This window comes from Phoxinus phoxinus, assembly GCF_949152265.1.
Source record: "Phoxinus phoxinus genome assembly, chromosome: 14".
NCBI classification, from domain to species: Eukaryota; Metazoa; Chordata; class Actinopteri; order Cypriniformes; family Leuciscidae; genus Phoxinus; species Phoxinus phoxinus.
This window is the reverse complement of record NC_136889.1, coordinates 22,569,451-22,596,355: the sequence shown is the minus strand read 5'-3', so window position 1 is coordinate 22,596,355 and position 26,905 is coordinate 22,569,451. Positions and strand designations below refer to the sequence as shown.

The 26,905-nt window shown below is 37.6% G+C and overlaps 2 protein-coding genes across 3 annotated transcripts in view; both read right to left on the bottom strand.

Moving 5' to 3' along the window:
* The window catches only part of tarbp1 (TAR (HIV-1) RNA binding protein 1), a 28,803-nt gene extending 25,536 nt beyond the window's left edge, over positions 1 to 3,267 (bottom strand). For both annotated transcript variants that reach the window (XM_079636414.1, XM_079636415.1), the window contains exons 1-4: positions 2,295 to 3,267; positions 2,116 to 2,213; positions 1,503 to 1,572; positions 1,273 to 1,418 (exon numbers count right to left, since the gene is read on the bottom strand). In XM_079636414.1, the coding sequence (XP_079492540.1) occupies positions 1,273 to 1,418; positions 1,503 to 1,572; positions 2,116 to 2,213; positions 2,295 to 3,171 (1,191 nt within the window). In that variant the 5' untranslated portion in view covers positions 3,172 to 3,267. The remainder of the gene's footprint in view (positions 1 to 1,272; positions 1,419 to 1,502; positions 1,573 to 2,115; positions 2,214 to 2,294) is intronic.
* Positions 3,268 to 4,509: 1,242 nt separating this feature from the next.
* Positions 4,510 to 26,905, bottom strand: part of LOC307011091 (FERM domain-containing protein 6) — a 29,224-nt gene continuing 6,828 nt past the window's right edge. Inside the window, exons 2-15 of the mRNA XM_079636416.1 lie at positions 22,300 to 22,483; positions 21,937 to 22,027; positions 19,903 to 19,982; positions 19,473 to 19,549; positions 18,085 to 18,268; positions 17,574 to 17,729; positions 16,650 to 16,715; positions 14,279 to 14,347; positions 14,001 to 14,175; positions 12,636 to 12,896; positions 11,220 to 11,351; positions 9,493 to 9,560; positions 7,421 to 9,413; positions 4,510 to 6,767 (exon numbers count right to left, since the gene is read on the bottom strand). Of these exons, the coding sequence (XP_079492542.1) occupies positions 9,162 to 9,413; positions 9,493 to 9,560; positions 11,220 to 11,351; positions 12,636 to 12,896; positions 14,001 to 14,175; positions 14,279 to 14,347; positions 16,650 to 16,715; positions 17,574 to 17,729; positions 18,085 to 18,268; positions 19,473 to 19,549; positions 19,903 to 19,982; positions 21,937 to 22,027; positions 22,300 to 22,377 (1,689 nt within the window). The 5' untranslated portion in view covers positions 22,378 to 22,483 and the 3' untranslated portion in view covers positions 4,510 to 6,767; positions 7,421 to 9,161. The remainder of the gene's footprint in view (positions 6,768 to 7,420; positions 9,414 to 9,492; positions 9,561 to 11,219; positions 11,352 to 12,635; positions 12,897 to 14,000; positions 14,176 to 14,278; positions 14,348 to 16,649; positions 16,716 to 17,573; positions 17,730 to 18,084; positions 18,269 to 19,472; positions 19,550 to 19,902; positions 19,983 to 21,936; positions 22,028 to 22,299; positions 22,484 to 26,905) is intronic.

Genomic DNA, 26,905 nt, shown 5'->3' with positions numbered 1-26,905 from the left:
ATTGAATGATTTCCCCCACAATAAAAACGACAGAGCTTTTATCATAAAACTAAACATTTAAATATCATCTTACCAAGACATATTATTGGGAGATATAGAGTGAGTGACAACTGATATTTATATGCTTTTTATGCAAGTAGTCTGCTACTGTTATAATGTAAAAATTTACATCTTACTTTTTGGCAATATAAATATCTACCTCAGAATTAAATTAGGGTGTGTTTTTTTTCTTTCTTCTCAAGTGTGAGCTCAATATTCTTTTATATCATACTAGATGAGCCTGATGTAAAAGTCTGATGTATCAAATATAAAATATATTTAAAAAAATCAGAACCAATGAGGTTCATTCTCGTGTTACGCTTCACGTTTGAGCTTCCGCAAGAACCAATGAGGTTCATTCTCGTGTTACGCAGCACGTTTGAGCTTCAGCAAGAACCAATGATGTTCATTCTCGTGTTACGCAGCACGTTTGAGCTTCTGCAAGAACCAATGAGGTTCATTCTTGTGTTACGCAGCACATTTGAGCTTCTGCAAGAACCAATGAGGTTCATTCTTGTGTTACACAGCACGTTTGATCTTCTGCAAGAACCAATGAGGTTCATTCTCGTGTTACGCAGCACGTTTGAGCTTCTGCAAGAACCAATGAGGTTCATTCTTGTGTTACGCAGCACATTTGAGCTTCTGCAAGAACCAATGAGGTTCATTCTCGTGTTACGCAGCACATTTGATCTTCTGCAAGAACCAATGAGGTTCATTCTCGTGTTACACAGCACGTTTGATCTTCTGCAAGAACCAATGAGGTTCATTCTCGTGTTACGCAGCACGTTTGAGCTTCTGCAAGAACCAATGAGGTTAATTTTCATGTCACGAAGCACATTTGAGCTTCAGCAAGAACCAATGAGGTTTGTTCTTGTGCATCAAGCATGTACAGTTGAGCTTCTGTTTAAGTTCGCTAATCAATGTTTAAATGTGAATAAAAGCCTAAAATAAATCTTCATCATATAAAGCGATTGAGTCTCTTAAGAAAATGTTGACTAAACCACTCAATTCAAATAGATTAGTTTTACGATCTATGAACTTTTTGAAGCGTCAAAGTGGTAGTTGCATAGCCGTCAATGGAGAGGACAGAAAGCTCTCAGATTTCATCAAAAAGATCTTCTGAAGATGAACGAAAGTCTCCCGGTTTTGGAGTGACATGAAAGCGAGTAAGTAATTAAATCATTTTAATTTTTGGGTGAACTAAGCATTTAAGATTCAAGGATGGATGGATACCTGTGAGAATGCCAAAGCAAACGCAGAACGATGCAGTGCTTTCAGCTCTAACAGGTGATTGACTCCTTCTTTCATCACTGCCTTGTTCTCACTGTGAAACATGCGCTGATACACACACAGCAGCCAGGACGGAGAAAACAGCCCACCTGATAATGGAGAGTCGGGGAACAAATTTAAGACAAATCAGAGTAAAACTGATATTGTGCTGCCACATAAGAAACATGACAAACCTTGAATATCTGTTGCCGTTGTCTCAACGAGCACGTCAATCCTGTTTAGTACAGGTCGAATCACGTGAATCTTAAAAAAGAAATGATAAATAAACAGCATAAGACACACATATAAGTAAAGTAAACATGAAATGCAGTTCAAAAATATTTTATATCCATAATCCGACAAATATTCAGATTGCTGGTCGATCAATATGAATTTGAAAAACAATTCTTAAATTTTCTTAAAATCAGAATTGACAAATATTTTTGTCAAGTTTTTTTAAATTAAATATTTCAGTATTTATTATTAATGATGTATTCATCCACATTATTATTATTATAATTTTTTTATTATTAATGTGCCTTCTAATCTTTAATCAGAATGTATTCTCTTCTCTGATGAAGCACACTGCCGCGAGAGCGGGACAACCTGTCACTCACATGACATCACAGCAATAGCAAACCACAAACATCCAATCCCGATGGATAAAATCAAGTTCCGCGCTGCTTTTTTAAAATTATTGTTGGAGAAGCTGTTTCACTCATATAAATAGCAGTAGTAGTATGAGAAGTATGATAGTTTAGGCCAGTTGGGTTTTGAGATTCCTAACTCTAAATAAAGCATTCTTACCTGGTTCTCCTCTAGAGTCTCTAACACTAGAGCAAAATCTTCCCAGAATTCTCTCAATATCTGCTGTTGTTTTGGCATCCATCTGAACAGGATTTCATCTGCAGAGATCCAAGACACGTGTAAACAATGTTAGAAGTCATGAACATGTTGCACACACAGATACTGAAGATCAACCCTACCTGTGTGGGGTTCCACGCTGGTAAACACATCTTCTTCCTTGATCTCTGCCAGTGCCACACACCTGGTGAGCAGGTAAAGCGCCCGTTTGCGGGTCACACTGTCCTTGTGAATCAATCCGGCCTGAATTGCCCTAAAAAACCTTTGAGATCTTCTAGGGTCCGGCCGGTTCTGAGAGGTTTCCAAAGAGTAGAGGTGGTCAGAGAGAGCAGTGAGACACAACAGAACCCGAGCGGACACTTGTTCTGTCTGATCTCTCTGATGCCATGACAGCAAATCCTCCCATATCTGATGTAGGACCTCTGCTTCAGCCTCTTTATGGCAGGACTTGAGTATGGTGAACCAGATCCGTACTATGATTTTTGAAACTATGGAGTCAGATAGATCTTTGACACAGCAAAGGGTGCAGGATAGAGTCCTGGAGATGATGTCTCCGTCATATGAGATGCTAGATAACAGCACTGCTGTGACTTCAATGGCAACATCTACGTCTAACCTGCCGGTTTCATTGTTGCCATCGTCTCTAGTCATCAGCACTTGCAGAAGACCATGACTTACCTGCTCAGATACATCGGCAGCCTGACAGGTACTGACACAGACTGCAAAGAGTCCACAGACAGAGCTGAGCAGATCCTTACCTCCATCATCTGCACTGGAGATCGTTTTCAGTAGCGGCATGCATTGGTCCCATATAACTGACCGCACCTTACAAATAAAGCGCTCCTCTTGTGATTTATTGGAAAGCTCCTTGATCAAAACAGTTAAAGCTTCAATCTCCTCTATTTCGGGGCGTGATGAGCTTGGCCAGCACAAAGTATTGATCAAACTCTCGGGATCGGGATAGTGGGACAATAGGGTGTTTATCAAAAAATTTGACATCTCCCTTATAAGATAAAAAACAAACGCAGCTTCAAAATAGTACAATCCGTTTGGATGTGTTGCCTTCTTCACACGTGTGTGAACCGGTGCGTCTACTTCCTGAAATATTACGTGAACGATTGGCGCATGCGCTGTGCGTGGTGGCTAAAAACGGGAGGTCTGACAAAAGCAAAACATCTTTTTTTCTTTTCTTTTTTTTCTTCTTTGCATATTGACAATTTACCTGATATTTACCTTGGTGGAGTTTATACTAAACGTAAAGTTTTTGCCACTTTTAATAAATATTTAAGAGCAGAGCAGCCAAAATTCTACAACAAGAGTGCCATTCTTTGAACTGGTTGGTTAAACCTTTCTTGGACAACCTGGCATAAACATCTAGTCAGTGATGGATAAAATTACTTTTAAAAGTAGGCCTAATGTATGTGTTGCTTACTCCCTAAAAAGTAGCCTAAGTCGTTGCCTTCACTTTTTATGGAAAGTAATGTGTTTACATTACGTTTGAGTTAGCCTAGGTTTTCTCACCTGGGGTGGGCTGCAATATTGGGCGGGCTTGCTTGTTTGTTTTTAATAACAAAAATAAACCCTACTGTTCCAAGCCAACATCTGTGCTCCTTAAAACTTATGGCCATACTACACTTGACTTGGTGCATAGATCGTAAACCATTCTCATTTATTTTGGGATCATGTCTCTGTTTTACTCAGGATGAGAAGGCAAAAATGAGAAAGAAAGAGACATTAATTTTGAACGTGGGAAATTAGATGGTCTATAGATGGTCTATCTCGTTCATTTAGGGTTCAATTGATACTGAACAACGATGTTTATAGCCGAATTTAACTAATTTCATAATTGATGAATCATGAACTTTAGGCTATGTTGTACGGATTTAAATAGCCACACTAAACAGCTGAACAACGACACGGTTAATTAGAGCTCTTAAGCCTTGACCTGTTTGCATCACTGAATCATTATTTTCCTGTTTATCGTAAAGCTGCTTTGAAATCTGTCTACATTTTTATAAAGTGCTATATAAATAAAGGTTACTTGATAAAAGTACAATTCATGTGCTACTAAGAATAGTGTTTCGATTAATCGCGATTAATCGCATCCAAAATAAAAGTTTGTGTTTACATAATATATGTGTGTGTATTGTGTATAATTATTTTGTATATATAAATACACACACATGCATGTATATCTTTAAGAAAAATGTGTTATTTATATATAAAATGGTTATATTTATATAATATAATTTATATAAAAATATATATGCAGTATATAAATGCAAATATTTCTCAAATATATACATGCACAAAATAATTATACACAATACATATATTATGTAAACATAAACTTTTATTTTGGATGCGATTAATCGTTTACAGCCCTACTAGATAGCACACGCACATCTGCAAGATGTCTGTTAAAGATCACTTCATCTGGAAACCATCTGCTGTTTACTAACATCTGATAGAGGTCTTTAAGATATCAGTTCTAAATCATAAATCATAAACATCTTAAAGACATTTTCTAACGTCTAAACGTCTTCCAGATGTAAACACGCACATCAAATAGACGTCTCTGTGATGTACGTGTGCTATCAGAACTAGTTTGTACTATATAGTAACATATGTGTATTAAAAAAATGTTACATAATTATTTCCCACCTCCAGTTCACTAACACCACACTCTTCACGATTCGTTGTCACGTGGAGCGCGTTGCATTGTGGGAAACAGTATTCCATGCAGTGTCCACAGATGCATACATCAGATTTCAGCAAATGTATAGGTAATCCGGGAATTCCATTCATACATAAAATGCCATACTACTACAGTATACACATTGCAAACTTCAATATAGTAGGAGTTGTATGGATGGCTGCATCCAAAATCACATACTTCCCTACTAGACAGTTTAAAAACAGTAGGCTATGTGACAAAAGATGTGTGTCCAAATTCACAGTAGGTACTCATAAAACAGTAGGCAAAAAGTACCCGGATGACCTTTCGGCAAGATTCTGAAGTATGCATATGATGGACACTTTACTATCCCATGAGGCCACATGAGAGGATTTATGAATGGCAGTGAAGCAACGCAACTGACGCTGGTAGGTCACATGATGACAACAGGTGGATGTAGTACATCCAGATTACATTTATACACACATTCCCCATACAGTATACTTTATTAGTGGTCACAAAGTACTTATTCAAAATAAGTACCTACTCAAGAGAGGATGCGATTTCGGACGCAGCCGAACTATTCGTATTGATTCAGAATGGATCATCAATAAGCTCTTAAAGGGATGGTTCACCCAAAATTAAAATTCTGTATTCATTTTCATTTCAAACCTCCAACTGATTTTCTTCTGTTGAACGCAAAAGAAGATATTTTGAAGAATGTTGGTAACCAGACAGTTTTGTTTACCACTGACTTCCATTGTATTGAGAAAAAAAACATTCAGAAAGTCCTAATGACATGAGGGTGAGTAGGCTAAGGATGACAGAATAGCATGAATCAATTTCATAGACAGCCATTATGTCAAGACAGTGTCTTAAGATCTAGTATGACCTAGCAGTTAGACAGTCAGTCATACTTTTCGCCATCAAATTTGGCTAATGTACGTTTTTATGTATCTGACTTGGAAAAAAAGTTATGAACAGTCTTAAAGAAATCAATTTGATGACTAACGAGACTAGTCTTAGCAGTTTATGCAGCTGGCCCAAGATCTGACTGTGAATTAAAACAACCATTTGACTCAAAAGATCTGACAATCTTTCAGGAATCGGATTCAAATCATTCAAATCTCAGAACGTTTTTTGCAATACAATATTTCTGGTCAATAATTTACTCCTAAATAATGATAATAGAACAATGTCATATTGAACCGAAAATACACAGTGAGGAGTTAAAATATAATTACTATTTACACAAATCATATCACTAACCCTTATGGTTATGCTAATTGCCTTCATCAGTTTATTATATTTATATAATGCATATTTAAAAAAAATAAAAACCTTTAAAAAAATTAAAAACACAAAGGCCTGGTTTCAAAGACGGGGCTTAGATTAAGCCAGGATTAAGCCTTCGTTTAATTATTACATTTAAGTAGCTTTTGTAAATCTGCCTTAGAAAAAAACATTACTGTTGCATCTTGAGACAAAACAATGGCACTGATATTTTAAGATATGTAAGTGCAAGTTGCTTTCAGTTAAAACAGCTCAAACATGCATTTTAGTCTGGGACTAGACTTAAGCCTCGTCTCTGTGAAACTGGGGGGAAACTGTATTTATGTGTATTTATACTATTCATTCTCAGTGTTTTTCCTTTCACTGAAAGAAACACACAGGCATGCTTTCGATAGGATGTGTGTTTATGTTTATAATACATACTAGATGAAGAAATTACACCCAGCGTTATGTACACAACCTCTGAGGGCTTGGTGCATTTTGTAATTATCAAAATCAAAAGAGCTCCATGTGCCTGGAACAAAACAAACATTGATCTATATGTATACAGCGAAATAATCTTTGTTCATATTGTTACAGAAGTTCATCTCAGTTCTGCATTACTTGTGTAGGTAAATAACATAACCTATTAAACCAATGTTTCAAAGCAATGGACTATCCAGGATTAAATGAGGAGATAGATTATAGACCTTTTCTGTGATTTTGTAACACTGTTCTTTCCTGTGACTACTCACTTTGTATTGTATACATATGTGTATGCATGAATGTGTATGCATGTGTATGCATGTTGCTTGTTTTTTGCTTGCATTGTGACCAACAGCTTTATTGCTGAGAATCATGTGAGAGATGTGCCCTAGTAATATATGCATGAATGTATGCTATCTATTGCTTTTTTGTTTATTATTGTGACCACAGCTTAAGTGTTGAGAACCATGTGAGAGACGTGCCCTAGCAATGTACATGAATATATATGCATGCTATCTGTTGCCCATGTTTCTGTTTACTGTTGTGACCAATAGCTTTAGTACTGAGAGGCGTGTCCTAACAATTACCTGCAGACCTTCAATACTGATTGTCAGCACCTGTGTTTGCTTCTATTTGTATGTCTTTGTCATTATAAGATCAGTTTTTTTATCTGCTTCACTATGCCCTGAAGAAGGCCCCATGCCGCTACGCGTGGGCATTTTAAATTTGTCCATTTAGGACATGTCATTTGTATAAATAAAGACATTTTAATTCAAGGAGTGCCTCGGCTATCAGAGATTTTTTTCTCTACACTGCCTCTATTAAACCAATGGTTAGATCTGGCAAAAAAACACACATGGAATATTTTGGTTTGACCTTTTAACTTTCTTTTCTAATCCTGATTATTGGTTTGAGCGGGTTCACACATGCTTTGTAATTTGGGAACATGAGTATTGTCTGTACACAATGGTTCTTTGAAACAGGAGATCAGGCGGTGCAAGTTCGGTGTCTTTGAATGATGGAACAAGATTAGCGTGACTCAAAAAGCAGTAGAAAAACTCTTGTGTCATAATTTGATATTAACCACTGCACTGTTGTACATGGCTGAATTGACAGAAATGATGCACCTGTAAAAATCTACAACATTAAGGGAATCTCTGGCCAGACAAACTCACAGTTACAAGTAAAGCCACCAAGAAATCAAAATTGAATTAAAGCTACACTGTGTAATTTCTTTAAATGATTCTTAGCAAAAACACTTTGTACTTTCAAAATGATATGTGCTCATTCATGTGTAATTACTTCTACCAACTAATCAAGTATTCTCGTAAGCGTAGAATCTGCCATTTATAATACATACGAGTGAGTCGCTCGAATGGCAGCAGCCATGTTGCGCCTCCATCTTGAAAAAAAATACATTACCCAAAGATGGACATACCTAGAAATTCAAGCTTCGCCTTTCGCGCTTTTACACTCAGTGGCACCGTGACGAATGCGAGGAGGAGATTACTCGCGACTGCCGGCAGATTTGAAATAATACGGCCACCGTAGGAGTTAAAACGCCCTCGGAATGGGAGGGGCTATAAAGTAATATTCAGTTGATAGTCAAATACAATTCATCGCTAAATGGGAGTAAATCTTACACAGTGTAGCTGTAAATTCATATTTTTTAAAATGTGTGTGCCCTCGTAATCTTTAATCATAATAAATTCCCCTCCCTCTTGCAGCGGAATCTCTTCTCTTCTCTGAAGATGCGTTTACTGGCGCGAGGGCAGGACAACCTCTCAGTCACATGAGATCGACCAATAGCAAACCACAACCATCCAACGATCCAATCAATACCCAACAGACAAAATCAAGTCCCACCCTACATTTTTATTTAGTTTGAGAAGCCGTTTGACTCTGATATATGTCACAATGGGGATGAAAAGACAATCGCAACTTTCGTTTCATGCCGACTTCAAAGAAATGTGGCTTTAAATTGCATGAGTATAAGATTTCCTCATTGAGAACTGGTTATTCTGGCAGCTTCTGTCTGTATTAATTCAGCTCCTCCACAAAGTGTGTAGCATAACTGTTACACTATGTCTTAACAAGGTGTGTCCGCGATGAGAGCAAAAAGGTTTCGCTTTTGATGTTTAGTACACAGTCATGGAAAACAAAATTTAGATTAATTAAAGTTCACAATGGGAGGGGCTTCTTTTTGCTCATTGTGGTTACGACCATTTCAAATTTACATGGAAGAAATATATTTTTATCATCAGTTGTTTTTTTTGACAGTGTTTTTTTTGACACAGTGTTAGTGCCGTAATGCCTTCCTCGTTGTAAGATTATCCATCAAGAAATTCTGTACAAAGTTCAACAAAAAATTCAGCATGTATAATTTGTAAAACAACCCACGATTGTTCATATTGTCCTGCTGTTGAACAGCATAGAAAACACATTGGTGAATGGTTGTTTTAATGAAAGTCCCGTTGAAAATGTGTCCTGTTTTGCTTTCATTTTGCTGTCCAGTTTAATGGCATGAACAGGAAGACAACAGAAAGCTGCAGTCTTATAGAAGAAGCTCCAGCAGCTGGTTATCGTCCAGCAGGTCCAGAGATAGGAGGTTCGTGGAGCGCTGGACACAGAAAGAAGTCTTGTCTGGACATGGGCTGGTCGTGGTGTGTGGGAGCCCAAACGTGTAGCTGACCGAGGTGTCTGGAACTGATGCCGTTCCCAGCGGGAGAAGAGGGGTGTACAGTCGCACATCGTCCAGGCTCAGACTGTAGCGGTCGGCCGGGTTACGAGTCTTCTGATTCGAAACCTGGAATGGGTGACGAGAGCAATCACTGTAGTGACATGATGACAGAATGGAAAGAGAAAGATGGGAGAAGACAGAATACCTGTTTCATGCCATCTGGATCACAAAGGTCCATTTGGACATCGCCTGTGACTGAACTCAATTGCAGACCTGGAAACAGAAGTTACAGGATGAGATTTATATTCTCGTCAAAGACTGCATGCAGAGTATTGATTTACAGTTTATACAACTAAGTATGTCAAAAAGGGTAACTGAATTTATACTTTAAAGGGATAATTCTGTCATCATTTACTCACCCTCAAGTTGAAGAATGTTGGTGACCAGACAATGGGGTCCATCAACTGTCTGGTCACCAACATTCTTCAAACTATCTTATTTTGTGTTCAACAAAAGAAAGAAACTCATACAGATTTGAAACAACTTGAGGGTGAGTAAATGATGACAGAATTTTCATTTTTGGGTGAACTATCCCTTTAAGGGCCCTATCTTACACCCGGCGCAATCCAGCGTCAAGCGCGACGCAAGTGTTTTTAGCTAGTTTCAGCCCGACGCAGTTATCATTTTCACGTCCTGTGCCACGTTGTTTAAATAGCAAATGCATTTGCACCCATTTGTGCGCCCATAGGCGTGCTGGTTTAAAAAAAACGAGGTGTGTTGTTCAGGCGCATTGTTGGCACGTTGCTATTTTAAGGCAACAGAAATATGACTATGAGCGTTGTGGACCCGTCTATAGGCTCATATATTACTAACGCGCTCTTTAAAAAACAAAAAAAGAAATATTGCACCATTGACTTTAGACCAGGTTTCAGTCGGTCAATGGCGCAATATTTCTTTTTTTGTGATAAAGATGTAAATAGTGAATCCGCCATAGCGCATTTAAAGGGAATAAGAGATGAGACTCTGATTGGTTTAACGCACATAAATCCCAAAACACACACATTACTCATTTAGAGAATAGGGACAACCCTTTTAGACCATGTGCCTGACGCGCCGACCATTTTTCCTGTCGTTAAACTGGCAAAAATGGATTCGGACACTCTCTAAGTGAACTTGCGCCCTGCGCTTTAGACCATGCGCTTAGATCGTTAAAATAGGGCCAAAAGGCTTAATGCACCCTCATCAGTTTTAACACATTGATTTTTGGTCGATGTCAGGTCAAGTCACCATTTATATAGCCCTTTAAACAATACAGATTGTTTTAGTAGCTTTATAGTGATAATATGAAATTAATGGAACATAGATTGTTTGGTTTTACAGGAGCTAGAAAAAAGTTATTGTCCAGCTAAAGTATGTTTTTTGATTATTTTACACTTAAAGCCCTGTTTTCAAATAGTTTCTGATGAAATAGAACGGTTAAGATTGAAATTTGGACACATGCTGCTGGCCCGGTTTAAATCTGGCTTCCAATTCAACCCATGAATAAATAAAGGACACTCCAGGACTACAAGGAAGGGTTATTGTAATAAGCAGTTTAACATACAGATGCGAGTCTAAATGTACGAGTATGAAATAAATACATTAATTGCATAATATAATATTTTATATATAAAATTATACTAGAATTATATTATCAATAGTATCATTATATAATTACATTAATCTCGCACCAATGGTTTGCATGGACTCCCTACATGATTTACACATTTCCGATGCATTCAGTAACTTCCCCAGAGCATATGTTGAAAACGAAGAGAATTGGAGTGAATCGGAATCAGATGGAATGATGTAGATCAGATGATCAGAAGTTAGCTTGGATGCATCAGATTCAGAAACCCATATGAAATTGAGTGTGTTTTTTTTAGGTATCACCTTTAAACTCTTTTTCTGATTGGATGGTAGGACAGTCGACAGACACGCCCTCCAGGAGCTCAGCCAGTCGCAAGATGTCCGCAGGGTCGTCCACAGAAACCTCCCCAGGCTCATTCACCATCTCCTGCGAATCTACATTCAGATTTCATCACAAACTGTCCGTCGAGCTTAAACTGTGCTTACCCTGAATATTTAGAAACACTCTCACTGTCAGTGCAAACGTGACATCTTAAGAGAATGAAAACAATGACTTGCACGCCAAGCTGGTTGAGCAAATAGACGAAATAGCTTCACAACAATTTCAACAACATGTCTTCCCAGCAATACATATGTGAGGAATCCCAGCAATGCCCATCTGTCAGCAGACCATGTCAAATAGATGAGAGTGGCATCTTATTCTGTTGAAAAACAACCTAAATCCAAATTGTAAAATGTGTGGTCAGTAACGCTACGCCCTATGCACAGAACATGCGTAATCGTGAATTGGAAAGTGAAAGTAAAAAGCGAGTGCGCATTCAAAAGCAATTCCAATAACCCATATATCCATGGGTGCGTCCCAATTCGCATACTATCCGTCCTAAATAGTATTCGAAAATAGAATTAGTACGTCCCAGACGTAGTATGTTAAAATGAAAGATACCGGATGGTCTACTATTTCCGGTCAGAATCCGAAGTGCAGATCGATGCGCACTCTAGCGGCTAATATTTCCCACAACCCATCGCGCGTTGGATCTGGATTCGGTTAGAATTACAAACACGAGAGAAAAGTGTTAAAAAAAACTACAGACATGGAGGACGCGCGAGTCCGGCGGTTATGTAGGGAGGTTTAGATAAAGGAGTTTGAGTGATTAATTAACGTATCTAACCTGACAAAAATTTATTTATTCAATGTGGTCTACATTATATTGCATCTGCAGCAGCATTGTGAACTTTTGTAAAGACACGTTTAGCCATTAACTTTTAAATGCATCATTACATTCAAATTGCAAACACATGAGGAGAGTCTCCGGGACTGGCAGATGAACGTGCTAATACATTTCTCTCCGAAACTGTAGGAAATAAAATTAGATTGAATGGAGGATTTTAACTGTGACAAGATGATTGACAGGGCAGTTTACGGTGACAGGATGCACGCGACACATCTGTCTGTTAAAGATGACGAAGTAGTACGGTATGTCCCAAAGCTTGCCTTCTCTTTTGCTACACACTCAAAAGAATGTACTTTTTCTTCACAAAAAGAGTACATACTTTTAGGGCGTAGTATAAGTAGGCGAATTGGGACGCAGTAGATGATACCACCAAATTATATACAATATAATTACCCAACTATATAATTGCGAGACAACGCCATTGAACGCATTGAAATATATGTTTTTCATCAACATGTCACTTTAGGGGGACATGTTTGACCCTCACCTTCCTCCTGCCACTCGTCTTCATCAGTCCGAGCTTTGCTGCTTGTGTAGATCCCGGAGGAGCCGTGACTGACGGCAGAAATGAAAGACTTCTCCTTCTCCTCCATGGAAACCATCTCTACGGAGACGCTGCGTTGCCTGGTGTCCGCCTCAATGCCAGAGCTGCTGGTGGAGTGTCGAGACAGACGGGGACTGCCCTCGCTGCACGGCTGATCCAGGTCTAGCTCATCGCTGATGTACGATTCACGATACCTCTTCTTCTCTGCAACCCAAGAGGGAGAAAAAACAAATCGTCAACAAACAGCCTGACATGGTAAAACAGTTCTGTGATGATTCTCACAAACCAGTCAAGAACATACCGGTGAAACCCGAAAAATTTGAATATCGTGCAAAAATTCATTTATTTCAGTAATTCAACTTAAAAGGTGAAACTGATATATTATATAGACTCATTACATGCAAAGTGAGATATTTCCAGCCTTTATTTGTTATAATTTTGATAATTATGCCTTACAGCAATGAAAACCTTTTCACAATATTCTAATTTTGAATTTGGGGTTTTCATAAACTTGTAAGCCATAATCATCAAAATTATAACAAATAAAGGCTTGAAATATCTCACTTTGCATGTAATGAGTCTATATAATATATTAGTTTCACCTTTTAAGTTGAATTACTGAAATAAATGAACTTTTGCACGATATTTTAATTTTTCGAGTTTCATCTTTATTTCAACAGAATTAAAGGGAAAAAATAAACTATATATTTTTAAATTATAAGTATAAGACTTTTCACAATACAAGAATATTAATGAATAAACTTAAAGAATATTAAGCCTATTTCTTCCCAAACCTATTTTCCACGTCCATTGAGATTTTTTTTATATTATGACATTATTTTACTGTGAAATGTGAAAAAGAAAATAAAGACATTATTAAAATTGTGGAGTAATTATGTGTTATGGTACCGTATTGCAACAAACAAAAATAAATACATACAATTAATGTACTACAGTAATGAGAATGCTAACACACACACACACACACACACACACACACGAAAAGTAAAAAGTTCAGACTCCAGATGTACTACAGTGATGTCAATTAGGGAAATAATTAAAATAAATACTGTCGCAATGCAAAACCTCATTTATGAACCTAAAAATGCTTCATATTCTTGGTCTGAATATGTGTCAAAGACTGAAAATGTGACTAATGTTTTTTGTGAGAATAATCTTGGACATCCTGAAAAACAAAAACCTGACCAAGAACGATAACTATAAAGATAACTATTAGATTTCCACAACAGCGGACAATATCGTTCTGTTAATTCTAATGAGTGAGAAGAATATTGCGTGGACACACACCCTCTGTCTCCTCTAGCTGGCGCAGGTGTTTGAGCGAAGGTTGCAAGCTGAGATACAATCGGTGACAGGAGCTCAGATGCAGCAGCAGATGTCGAGAACGGAAAGCCGAACCCGTGTAGTACACCAGCTTCCTCGCCGAGGGCAAACCGTCCGGCTGGATCTCAAACTTCTTCCCCTGTGCAGAGAGCAGAAGAGAGAACTCTGTATACGTAAAGTAACTTTTAACATCAGAGCAGATGTTCAAGCACAATCCATAATAATGAAACATTAAATGTTACCAGAAAGGTGAGTCTTCCCACGTGAAACCAGGGGAAATCATACAGAAGATCACGCACATTGTTCACCTCCTGCAAAATAAAACACAAACAACGGCAAAAACAAGAATGAGAATTGTAAGAAAATGAAATGGCTCAGATTCTGATTTCACTAAATGGTTCAGGTTCCTTATGATTTCAATGCTGATTATTTTAGTACTCAGTAAAAACACTGATTTAATGTTTAGTACACATTAGGGGTTGAACGACTTGAGATATTTGTTAAATAGACATTTATGTGATTAAAGTTGAGTCGACGTCGACTAGTCGCTAATGACGTCATGGATGAACAAATAAGCCTGGACCTCGAGTTCAGCCTCAAACGCCTTGTGATATGACACATAACAGCTTAGTTCTTTTGCCTTTGGGTCGTTATATTTCTCTCAGATTTCTGCTCATTTTAAATCAGGTAAAGATAAAGTAGAGATTACATGTATATATGCATTAGTAAGAGAGAGCGATTGTGTGTGAATTAATTATACCTGGCAGCATAGTTTCTAAGCTTCTAATTTTATTGATAAGTCACAGAACAGTATTGTCAATATATTTTTGTGCAACTGAATGTTTCTTTTTAGACTAAATTAGTTTAGAACGCAAACTTAAGTGTACAATAAGCTACAACTAAACCGTGCATTCACCCGATCCATTTTCAGCATCGGTGGCGCTCGTTCATGTACATGTAAGTTTAGCTTTCAAATGGCCCGTCAACTCCTGACAGAAAAATGGAAATATTTGCTTGATTTTCTAACATTTACAGATGGAGAATATGTCCATAATGTAAGTTATGCACTGAGAAATGTATTGGGTGTCACTACAGCTTAAGGAGTATTAATAGAGGTGTATTTGTTCCCACCAATCGCTGCACAAGTTAGGGTTACGTATGATGAAGAAAGCACGTTAGGGCGAGCCCTCCCGGAACCCATAGAGAATGCATTGCAGTGCCTGCAGTTCGAAAAAAAAAAAATTTGTATGGAAGTCTATGGGAACACAGAGAAATCGCCCAAAAAGAGGCGGTGGTCCACAGAACGTGACTTGACGCTGATTGGACTATATCTAGAGGCAGAACAACAGTGACGGCTAGTGTAACTCTGTGGTTAATGTGAATGGGATTGAAAAAATCCGTCCCTTTCACACTTTGGTGGTGCGTCGCACAATCGCCCTAATGAAGAAACCGCCCCTGGTTTAGAACGCAAACTTAAGTGTACAAGCTACAATTAAAACGTGCATTCACCCAATCAATTTTGAGCATTCAGATGGTATAATCATATCATGCATTTATTTGTCATTTTAACTATTGGAAGTAAAAGTGGACTTCAAAGATTTATTATCCTGTTGCGCCCTCTATAGGCCATGATCAGCGACTTGTCGATGTCAAGCTTAAAGCGTCACAAATCATGGCAGCATTAAACGTGTCCCTTGACTACGGTAGACTGTGCAACCCTCTAGTACAAATACTCTTTTTATAGAATTGTATAAATTGTTATTCTATTACAACAAAAAATATTTGGTCCCAGCAATTTTTTGAAAATAAAACTTTCTGACCAATAGCGTGAGATCTACCAACCCTACTTGCCACAAATATACAAACATTTATACACTAACCTCCCACTATGAGCTGAATGTGTAAGATCATATAATATAGGCTTATTTGGCAGTGTGAAAAAGACGTTTAATATAAATCCTGTTTTTTTTCTTTATCAAAGCAGAAGGGGAGCCCATTTAAAGGTTGGGGTCAGGGCCTCAACACACTGGGTCTTTGATCTCTTAAACACAGGGCCCTTAGTTTAATCCAACCCCAGACGCTTTAGCAGGCAGATCAGAGGATTCAAGGGAAAGGCATGCACTCCAAATCCCTGTTTATGGACTGAACCGTCAAATATATGCATTCCAGTCAGGCCTATCTGGAGAGCTCTATCATTGTGATTGGCACCGGCTCAAAGAGAAAACACAGGACTGCAATGAATCACAGAATGATGCACAACAAAGCAGGGCATTCACATGTGTTTTGCAGCAAAGAGAGGTCCAAAATTTTTGTAAACCATTTCAGGTGACGTGCAACAAACACTGCTGAAATGGTGCGTCCAGTTTTTTTGCACTGCTGCCATTTATATACAGGTTGTTCCCCTGATTTTAGTGACAAAACTTTGTCAAATCAGAATGATATCTTATTTTTTACTGTTAAAACATCTCATTTGTGGTTAGAAATGGTTAGTGTGCAAGAACGCATAGGCAGTTACATTCAAAATACAGCCACTAAATGACCTCCAACGATAAAATCATGTGAATGCTGCATAGCGAACACACTTAAGCGCCACATGCATTGACAAAAGCACACCTGATACACTTGCATTCCTCGGAGAGTCAGTCCAAGGAGTGCTGAGCCTTTCTCTTCTTTCTTGTCCTTCAGGAAAGAGACATTAACACACATCAAAACACAAAAGAATAATGAACATACTATAAATATTATAAAATATCAATAATTAAACCAAGTATTAAAAAGTGTTTATATTAAATATGAATAAAAATTAGTCAAATCTATATAATTATATATTCTAATATGAAATAACAAATATTCTCATATATTTATTGTAGACTACTTTTATAGTTTAGGGTCAGTAAGATTTGTTTTACATTTTTAAAAGATGTATCTTATGCTCACCAAGGCTAAATTACAGTAAAAACAGTCAAATATAAAATTATGAAATATTTTTAATATATTTTAACATTTACTACTACTACTACTACATGATCCTTTAGAAATCATTCTAAAATGCTGATTTTCTGCTCAAGAAACATTTCTTATTGTTATCAATGTAAAAAAACAAACAGTTGTGCTTCTTAATATTTTTTTGGAAACCATAATAAAAGTACTCATTTCTTTCTTTTTTTTTTTTTTTTTTTTATGGTAGTGTATAGTGTATTTTCACAGTTCATAATGTATCATTTATGCCCCTTTAATTGCAAATTAAAAATTGGAATTGCAAAACCAATAACTTCTATCAAACAGTTTTCCTCTTGGTTTTACATTGCTTGGATGAACAGGCAGTTCTGCCCCAAACTCACAAATCTTGAGATAATGTTGCAATATCACTCAAACAAGCACACTGCAATTCCTTTGGTTCCACTAGCAGTACAGAAATGACTTCACTTTTTAACCTCCACTTCGATGAAGATATTTTTCAAATCCTCCCTGCATACCACAGCTGAGAAGGTCTTGACCTACAGCAAGACATTCTGATAACCATGCATGACCTCTGACCTTCTGTAGGCGATAAAAGGTGACTGGGACATCCTCCAGACGGCAGGATTCTCTGATAAAGTGCAGGATAGCGTCACGAGAGGACATCCCCCACAGCTCTTTATGAACCTTGGGCCCGTGACACAGCAGGTAGTCGATGCCACGCTTCGCAATTATCTGTAAGAGATCAGAAACGGGTCATGCGTGATTATGAAACGAGCGTGGGCTCTCACCATGCTTTATTAGTTTTACAAAAACTTTAATCAAACCCCTGCTGTAAAAAAACAACATGAAAATGTTGGTGCTTGTCATAAAAAATGCTTGTCAACCAGCATGGTCTTTCAGGTGAAGCGGGTTGTCCAAGAAATTCTTGCTTGTTAAAAAGTTTTTTAATTAAGAAGCCTGGTGGGACATCAGCATGCCAGCATCCATAATACAACATATGCTTACTACACTTAAAAGCTAAGTACCCACCACCTGCTTGAATGCAAATGTATGTGATTGTACGTTATACGCTCTAATGAAGATTTACCCAGGGTGGGAAGTATTCTTTGGGCTGGAAATACATAGCGTGTCCGTGACTGAGGTGGTCAGAGCGTTCGGCCTGTAAGGCGTATCCTGCCAGCTGGAAATACACTTCCTCCTGCTGTCTGCATTCTGAGCGCAGGACACGTTCCCGCAGGTCATAGTAGTACAGTTTTCTCGCTTTACGCTCACTGAGAACAGAGGAAAAAAGGAAGAAAACAAATAAACCACACAATAACCAACTGAACAACATCAGATATTCATTTGTTTTAGCAATAATTATTTTTACGTCATAGATAACTGATATTATGATGAATGTTATACTGTATATCATATATATATATAAAAAAAATATATAAGAGACATCACAAGCTAAAAATGCAGTAAAATCAAGCATTATACAGCAGAAAAGATGGTTAGTTGGCTAAGGGGTTAGTATTTTGACAACATGGTGGAAAAAAATGGTATACTTTATATTAATTAATAATATAAAATTTCTACTGATGGTCAGTAATCAATATAATGGTCAATCTTATAAAAAAGAAATACCACACTGAAACTGATAAACCACTAATATACACTACCATTCAAATTTTTTGCAAGAAATTAATACTTGTATTCAGCAAGGAGACATTGATGATCAAAGTTGATCAAAAGTGACAGTAAAGACATTTATAATGTTACAAACGATTTCTAAGATGTTTGCTACTTTTCATTCATCAAAGAATCTTTGGAATGTTATCAGAATATTAAAATGATTTCTGAAGGATCATGTGACACTGAAGATTTTGCCATCACAGGAATAAAAAACCATTTAAAATACATTCAAATAAAAAACAGTTACATTTGTCATTTTAAATTGTAATAATATTAAACAGTAATAAACAGAGTTTTTTATTCAATAAATGCTGCCTTGGTGAGCATAAAAGACTTCTTTCAAAAATATGTAAAGAAATCTTACCAACCCTACCCTACACTTGAACGGTAGTTCAAGATTACAAATCTTTGGGAGAACAATCCCTTCAATATAAGCATGCAAGACTAAATATGACACATACAAATTCATTTAAAGATGAATTTAATAAAAGACTATCCACACTGTCTTCAGAATCCTCCCCATTGCCATTTTCCACATGAAATAAAACCTAAAGCTAAATTCAGTTTCATTATGAGCAGTTTTCAATTACACCACACCCAAATGAGGGGGGGGAACTTGCTCTACCCTAGCCTAATAATAATAAAAAAAGCTTTCAAAGACAAACCGCATAAAAGCCAAGATCACAAGCCCACTCAAACTGGCCTCACCCCCTGGTGGATTAAACCTAATGAAGGAAAGAGGCCAAGGAGAGGGTTCCTCCCTTCAAACGTTGGGGAATCTCTAAGCCTGTGTCTTACCAGATGAGTCTGCCATTCTCCACATAGTACTGGACCTTCAGACAGAGCAGGGGAGGGATTGACCTCCTCAGCGACCCCTGCCGAGAGAAAGAACAGGCTTGACTAGGTTACTGTGGCAACCCCCTCATTATGAAGTCACTCCCACATCCCGAATGGCCGACTAGTGTTTATCTTTACAGTAACCGCCCTGATGACCACAGGGAACATGGAGCAAATGGTACAGTAATAACGTGATGGAAACAGATGGTAATGTCACAGCACATTGAGGGAACAAGGTACTTGCAAGAATACCATGATGGTATTGCCATGGGACCTGATACTTTCCGGTGCTTTTTTTACACTAATTCTTGGTATTAATAGACATGCATTGAAATTTCAGAATTTCAGAGTAAATGATGTCCATTTAGGAGCAGGACCGTGATATGCTCACCTTCCCTGAGTCCTGTTTCCACTCCTTGGGGAAATACTTGGCAAGTTTCTCTTCCAAGTCCAGAAAGATGTGCTCATTGTCTAAAACAGCCCAGAAAGGACACACAGGAAACAAGCGTAAATGCTCTCGCCGTGCAAACAATGGCATCATGAATTCATGCATGAAATCTGCCCAACAATGACCTCAATTAGGGAGACGACTGGAATGAAAAGACCCGTTCAGCCGTTGGTGAACGCGCGGCCCGGTATGCAACAGCCCTAACCGCAGACAAAACTTACCACAGTAAAAACTAGCAGTCTCATGCCAAAGCAATCGCGATTGCAAAAGAATTCCAGCGCTTTGAGTACCAAATCGTGTAAACACTTCTAAAGGGGAGCTTGTGCAAGAATGGAATTAAGATGGTTCAAATAAATGTCACAATGGAAAAATGAAAAGGAGATTTAGCTAAGACTAATGAATCAATGGTTTATTTATTTTTTCAAAGAGTTAAGAACCAACATTTCTAGCACATCCTTTGCATTCAAGTAGTCGGTGTGATTTATTCAATTTGCCAATGTGACCTCATTAGTATTTGTAGGAATGTGTACGTAGAAATCTAGCTCACATACATTATCAAATATTTTGACACTGAAATGTACAATATCAATGCACTGATGATAACACTTTACACTAAATTTTAATTTGTTAACATTACATACAGTTATATGTATTATTATAAAGAACATGTATTATTATTATTATTTAATATATTTGTAAAATAAGTAAGTATTTTATTTAAAAAATATTGGTATCACGTTTCATTAGTTAGTATTAGTTAACTTCATTGGTTAACATGAACGTATAATGAACTGCACTTCTTTAGCATGTATTAATCTTTGTTAATGTTAATTTCAGCATTTGCTAATACATTAATAAAATTAAAAGTTGTTGTATTTGTTAACATTAATGCACAGTGAACTAACATAAACAATGAACAGCTGGGTTTTTTATTAGTTAACGTTGACAAAGATAAACAAATACAGTAGCAAATTTGGAAAGTTCATGTCAGTTAATACATAAAATGAAATTAATTGTAAAGTGTTACCAAAATATTTTGTAGCATAAATTATCCTGAATATATTTATATTCTATTATTGTCCTCAATATTTGTTTTATTATGAATGATTATGAATATAATCGAAATATATATTTGATACTTTTTTTTTGGTTTAAATACATATTTAAATGATTAATTATTTTATTTATTTAAATTATAAATTACGAGAATTCAGAGTATCCGTGTTAAGTTAAACTTAAACAATGTTTTCATAGGTAAGAAAGGCGAACGAGCGCAAGTTCACATTCCATTCCGTTTATCCATCCTTCATGACTGCTAACTCCCCCGACGCCACATGACTCAAACTCGTTCTGACTCATTGTCTCTCTAGCTCAGGTTCATCTCAACAAGGTTGTGACCCTGCTAAATGCTCAGCCAATTTCTATTGCTCTCTCCCGCTGCCTCTCAGCCCTGAACTGGTGAATCATGGTGAATTCCAGGCTTAAAGTTAATATAGCTCGGTTTCAGGCCTCAGGGGTCACCGGCCCTCAAATACACAAAAACAAAGACACTCTTGTCCGAGAGGAGAGTGACACAAAATCATAAAAAGGTATTCAAGAAAATGGAACGAGGCTTTTTGAATAAGGGCTTGAAAAAGAGGAGCAAAAAGAGACTGAATGATTCGATCTTAATAGAGAAAGTCTGAATGGAATTGCAAAACAACTGGAAAAATATTAGATGCCAAATTAGTTTTAAACCGATTTCATTTATATTTCCCTGGGAATAAAAGCAAGTTAGGGTGTTTAACCCGTCAGGAGACTGTCATTAAGATGCATTATATCCATTGCTAGAATGGGCAAAAACTAAGCTTTTGCATTTGAAAGCATTCAGTTAATGACTCTACTTGGGTCACATTTTTCATTTGCAGTACGTAGAACACAAATACACATTTCCACTGAGACTGACATACACTTTAACTGGAAAGCATCAATCCTTACTTTTAACTAAAGTCAATCCAAAGTAGTGCAGCTCTTTAACCCCGAGAAGCTCGCAGACTCGTTGAAACACTTCTTGACCTGTTGCTTTCAGCTTGGAAGAAAAGAAAAACTGATTTGACAGCGAATCTGGTACAAAAACATTATTTTGAAATGGATAGTTCTGACTCTGAATGCACACATTTGACTATAATAAATACACCTGTGCACATTTCATATTCTGTACAGCATATTACAATACAAAGCCTTGATTAGGTCATTTCTTTCTTAAAAATCCTAGTGCATAGGTCAATGACAGATTCACATGCAAACATGAGGAAGACATGATCCAAATCAAAATAAGAACTAGTACTAGAGCTTATTTACCCCCACTGTGATGTCCAATGTCTCCTTGGTGGGAAGAAGGACGCACACTGTCCTCTCTTGCTTGGCAGGGACAGACATGGCCTATGAAATCTCATCTACGTACACACATGCACGCACACACACACTGGCCTCTTTTTCTTCAAGATGCTTTGCTCACAGGTATTGGCTCCTTCATTTTGAATATCTGAAAAAGTAAACAAACAAACTTAACTTGGGGTTTGCTATACGGTTGCTATTGTATTGCAAGTTGCTATGTGGTTTCTACAGAGTTACCGCAACAATGATATTCTGATATGGCAATGAAAGTCTATGGGACTTGTATGGCCATGTTATCGTCTGACCGGTAAAAATATTCCGTTAGATTGCCTTGACAAGTAAAAGCACACCTCTCATCAACAAACTGCATGATTTCAGATATAAATCATGTCCAAAGCAGTAGCACTACTAACAAGCAAAACAAAACTAACAATATAACAGAAGAATTAGCTCTATGATGAAATATCTGCTGCTAATGTTCTCCTATTTTTTGACACAAAACAAGGCAAAAAACGAAACACTGAGGTAATTCAAATGTCTAGACTGTCCAGAAATGTTGAATATGAGGGTTTTGTCCTGCTCTCATATTTCATGCAAACTTGACCCCCACTTCAGCCATGCAATAAAAGCTCATTACATTGCACAATCCGCACAGTCAAGTCAGATTACATAAACATGCAATTATGTAATAATTAAATTAACGCCAAACTTGTAAACAATGAGTCTCGCAGATCCTGTAGTGAATATTATTGGACGATGTTATCGTGTTTGTGGACCTTCACTTTTCCTGCTATAGTGAGTTTCACAGCGTAGATAAGCTCACCTGTGAAAACATTACAGGCCACCGCCGCATTCCTCACATTATTTGGCAAATTCCACCTGCTCCGAGTTTTTACTGAACCGAAAAAAACCTCAACATTGTGCTCCGGATACAAAACTAACCCTACAAAAACAGTTGTCAATTTGCTCCCATTCGACAATGCAGAATGGTATACTGGGCACAAAAATGTATTTAGACATTTAAAGTCAAACTTAAAATGTATGAATGTAATTGCAATAGATTGCATATCCAACCAATTGGCATCTGTAAAGAAATTATGCAAAATATATTTTTTTAAACCATGCATTTTTGTGATTACTTTAAAGCAACTGGTCTCAAGTTCAAATATATCATATATAGTATTAATGTATACTATATGTCCCAACTGTATACATAAATCTCTCCATATTCATTAGCCATTGGCTGTTATTGTGCAGTTTCTCTCTCACGCTGGGTTTACAGGGGCACGTTTTACCTTCAGGTGATTCAGAGCATGACAGTCACACCTGTGAATCAGGACACATCAACTAGGCTACTGTTAAACGCTACAGCCTCAGGGGAATACAGCTGCTAGTCTTGACTTCTTTAGTTTGATTCATGGATTTTGTCTCATTCTATACATGGCATCGGGTGAAATAAAAAAAAAACAGATTTTTGTCTTCCTAAAAGTGAAATAAATGGATAGTTCACCCAAAAATAGTCTGTCCTTTATTCACCTAATGTTAGCCTGGTTGACACCAGTTGTAACTGAGAGTGGGTCTGGGGAAGGTTCATTCACAGCACATATTTCCAAAGTGGCGTCACCAACGGACGTCGCTCAAATGCCTCTGGGCGCAATTGGATAGACCTAAAAACCAATCAGCGCTATCGTCATCGTGTAAAGCCCGCCTCAACGTTTGTGATCGCCTCGATTTGGAAAAATTGGAAATGGGCTTGAATGGGCTCTTGGCCAGACAGACTTGCAGAGCAAATCTCAAATGTTCCGGAAGTTCATCAGGGTTTTCCCAGGCTATACCCTAATGTCGTTCCAAACCTGTTTGACTTTTTCTTCTGTGGAACACTAAAGGAATGTTAGGCAGAGGAACAGTCACCTTTTCTTTTATTTCTTCCTTTTTCTCTCCACACAATGACAGTGAATGATTTGTTCTGCCTTAAATCTCCTTTTGTGTTTCACAGAAGCAATACACTTTTGACTTACTGACAACAAACAAACATTACACTAACTACACACCTCTAATGATGTCATTTCAAAGGTGTAATGAAGTCAAATATAATAGACACAATAAATGTATAAATAGACCATAATGTATCGTCCAGGCCAACGTATAATTTGGAATTATTTTGATCAATTAACAGAAGCACTATCTCTCCTTTGTGTTAGTTCAAAATTGACCAACATAATTTACACAACTTTTTATTTACAGAAAATGTACACTAAATATTACACACACACACACACACACACACACGCGGTCGATCTCATGAACCGATCGCAATCTGATGACATAAAACCGTAAAAAGTTGCCACCGAAGCGCATGTAAACAGTAGACAGATGAGGCTTTTGCACCACGTTCTGCTTTGTACCTTCATGAAACATTAGCTAGTATTAGGATCTCTGGTATGGAGGGTAGGGACAGTGTCGAGACCAATCGGACACTGTTTTACAGCTGGAGCCAAAGAACAGGAGCACACTGCTGAAACAGCGCTGGAAGATCATCACTCATCAACCAGGATCTTATTACTTGTTACTTATTATGTACTTATTAGGGGCCAAGCACTGAAGGTGCGGGCACCTATTGTATCTGTTCCCGTTCTTATTCTTCTTTTTCTTTTTCTTCTTTTTCTTCCGACTGGGCGTCTATGGCAGCCTATAGAACCGTTTGCGGGAAACTTATACAAATTGGCACAGTGATAGAGGACAGCCTGAACTATCACCATAGCAAATTTGGAGTCTCCAACTCATTCCCTCTAGCGCCACCAGCTGTCCAAAGTTTCACTCATGTTTATGCTAATAACTTTTGAACCACAAGGGCTAGAAACAAAATTCTTTTTTCCTCTGATTCCTGAGCTCACGACGATTCGACTGGACCATATGACGTCATTTTCCGTCATAATAGTTTTCCCGCCATTTTGAATTTTCCGAAAAACCTACTTTTTCGAACTCGTCCTAGACGGTTTGTCCGATTCTCACCAAAATTGCACCAGATCATCTTCAGGCAGTGCCGACAAAAAGTTATGGAATTCAAGTCGATTCGAATTACCGTTCTCGAATACCGCGCAAATAAATTTTACGTAGCGCTTGCGAAAACAGACGTAAGGCCGTATCTCCACAACGCTTTATCGGATTCAGACCAAATTTGGTACATGTCGTCACAAGCATGACCTGAGGCTACATGCTGCGTTTCGGCGCAGCGCCACCTACTGGTCCGGAGATATGAAGAATTTATGTTTTTGCTTATAACTTCTGAACGGTTTGTCCAAAAATCACAAAAGTGGTCTCGTTAGATTCAGGGCGTCGTGCTGAGTTGACTGATATTCAATTTTCCCATATCGGCCATTTTGGCTGTCGGCCATTTTGAATTATGTGCTAAAATGCTGTATTTTACGAACGCATGAACGTATCGTTACGAAACTCAGTATGGGTCATCAGTACAACGCCCTAAAGGTACTCAAAAATGTATGAGACAGCGCCACCTTTTGGTCAAAAGTTATAATGAAATTTCCAAAAATGCTAATAACTTTTGAATAAATTTGCCTATAGTAATGACACTGATCTCAATAGATTCCTTGGGTTATGCTGAAAACATAGATACCAATTTTGCCATAGTCAGCCAAACTTCCTGTCCGCCATCTTTATTTTCTTTTAAAACCTACTTTTTCGAACTCCTCCTAGACCGAACGTCCGATTTTCACCAAAATCGGATCGTGTCATCTCTAGACCGTGCCGAGTAAAAGTTATGGATTTCGTGTCGATAGACGAAACCGTTTTCGTATACCGCAGTGGCAAAGTTGAGGCATGATGCCAAAATGACTATTCAGGCTTTATATCTGCAATGCCTTGACATATTGACACCAAACATTGTATGTGTCATTGTCACTTCACTCTGACCACATCACATCAGTTTCGTAACTGCGCCACCTATTGGTCGAAAGTGATAATCATACTTTTAGTTATTGTATGTGATTTTTCAACCATTTTGCCAAAATTCATCTTTAAATGTCTTTAATTGCTCCTTGCTGCAGTTTGTCTCACACTTTCAGCCATTTAGGCATATCTCGTTGTCTGCTTTTGCGCTTGGCCCCGTAATGGCTGCTTGCAGCTATATTTACTATTGTAATGCTTTATTCTTTTGTGTTTACACATGTAAGTAGTTTTTATGTTCAGATAGCCTAACACTCAGATCACTTGTTTGGAGAGGTTTTTGGACTTTTAATGAAAAGGCTACCGTGGTTCAAATCCAAATAACTGTGAACAAGCCCACACTTGATTTTTTTTTTCTAACAGTCATGTCAAGCATGAATAATAACAAAATATATGTTTTTTTATCGAGTAGCCTATAATACCACCATGTATCGTTTTTCTTTTTTTTTTTGTAGAGTTATAAGTTATTATTTTTAAGTATGCCATTTGAAATCACATGAAATCATTAAAAATGCCTTTAGGGTGTAAGGGGTTAACAACAGTGACAGTCAACAGAAAGCTTACGGTAAATATCACTTATATAAAGCTTGAATGATCGGAATTCGTA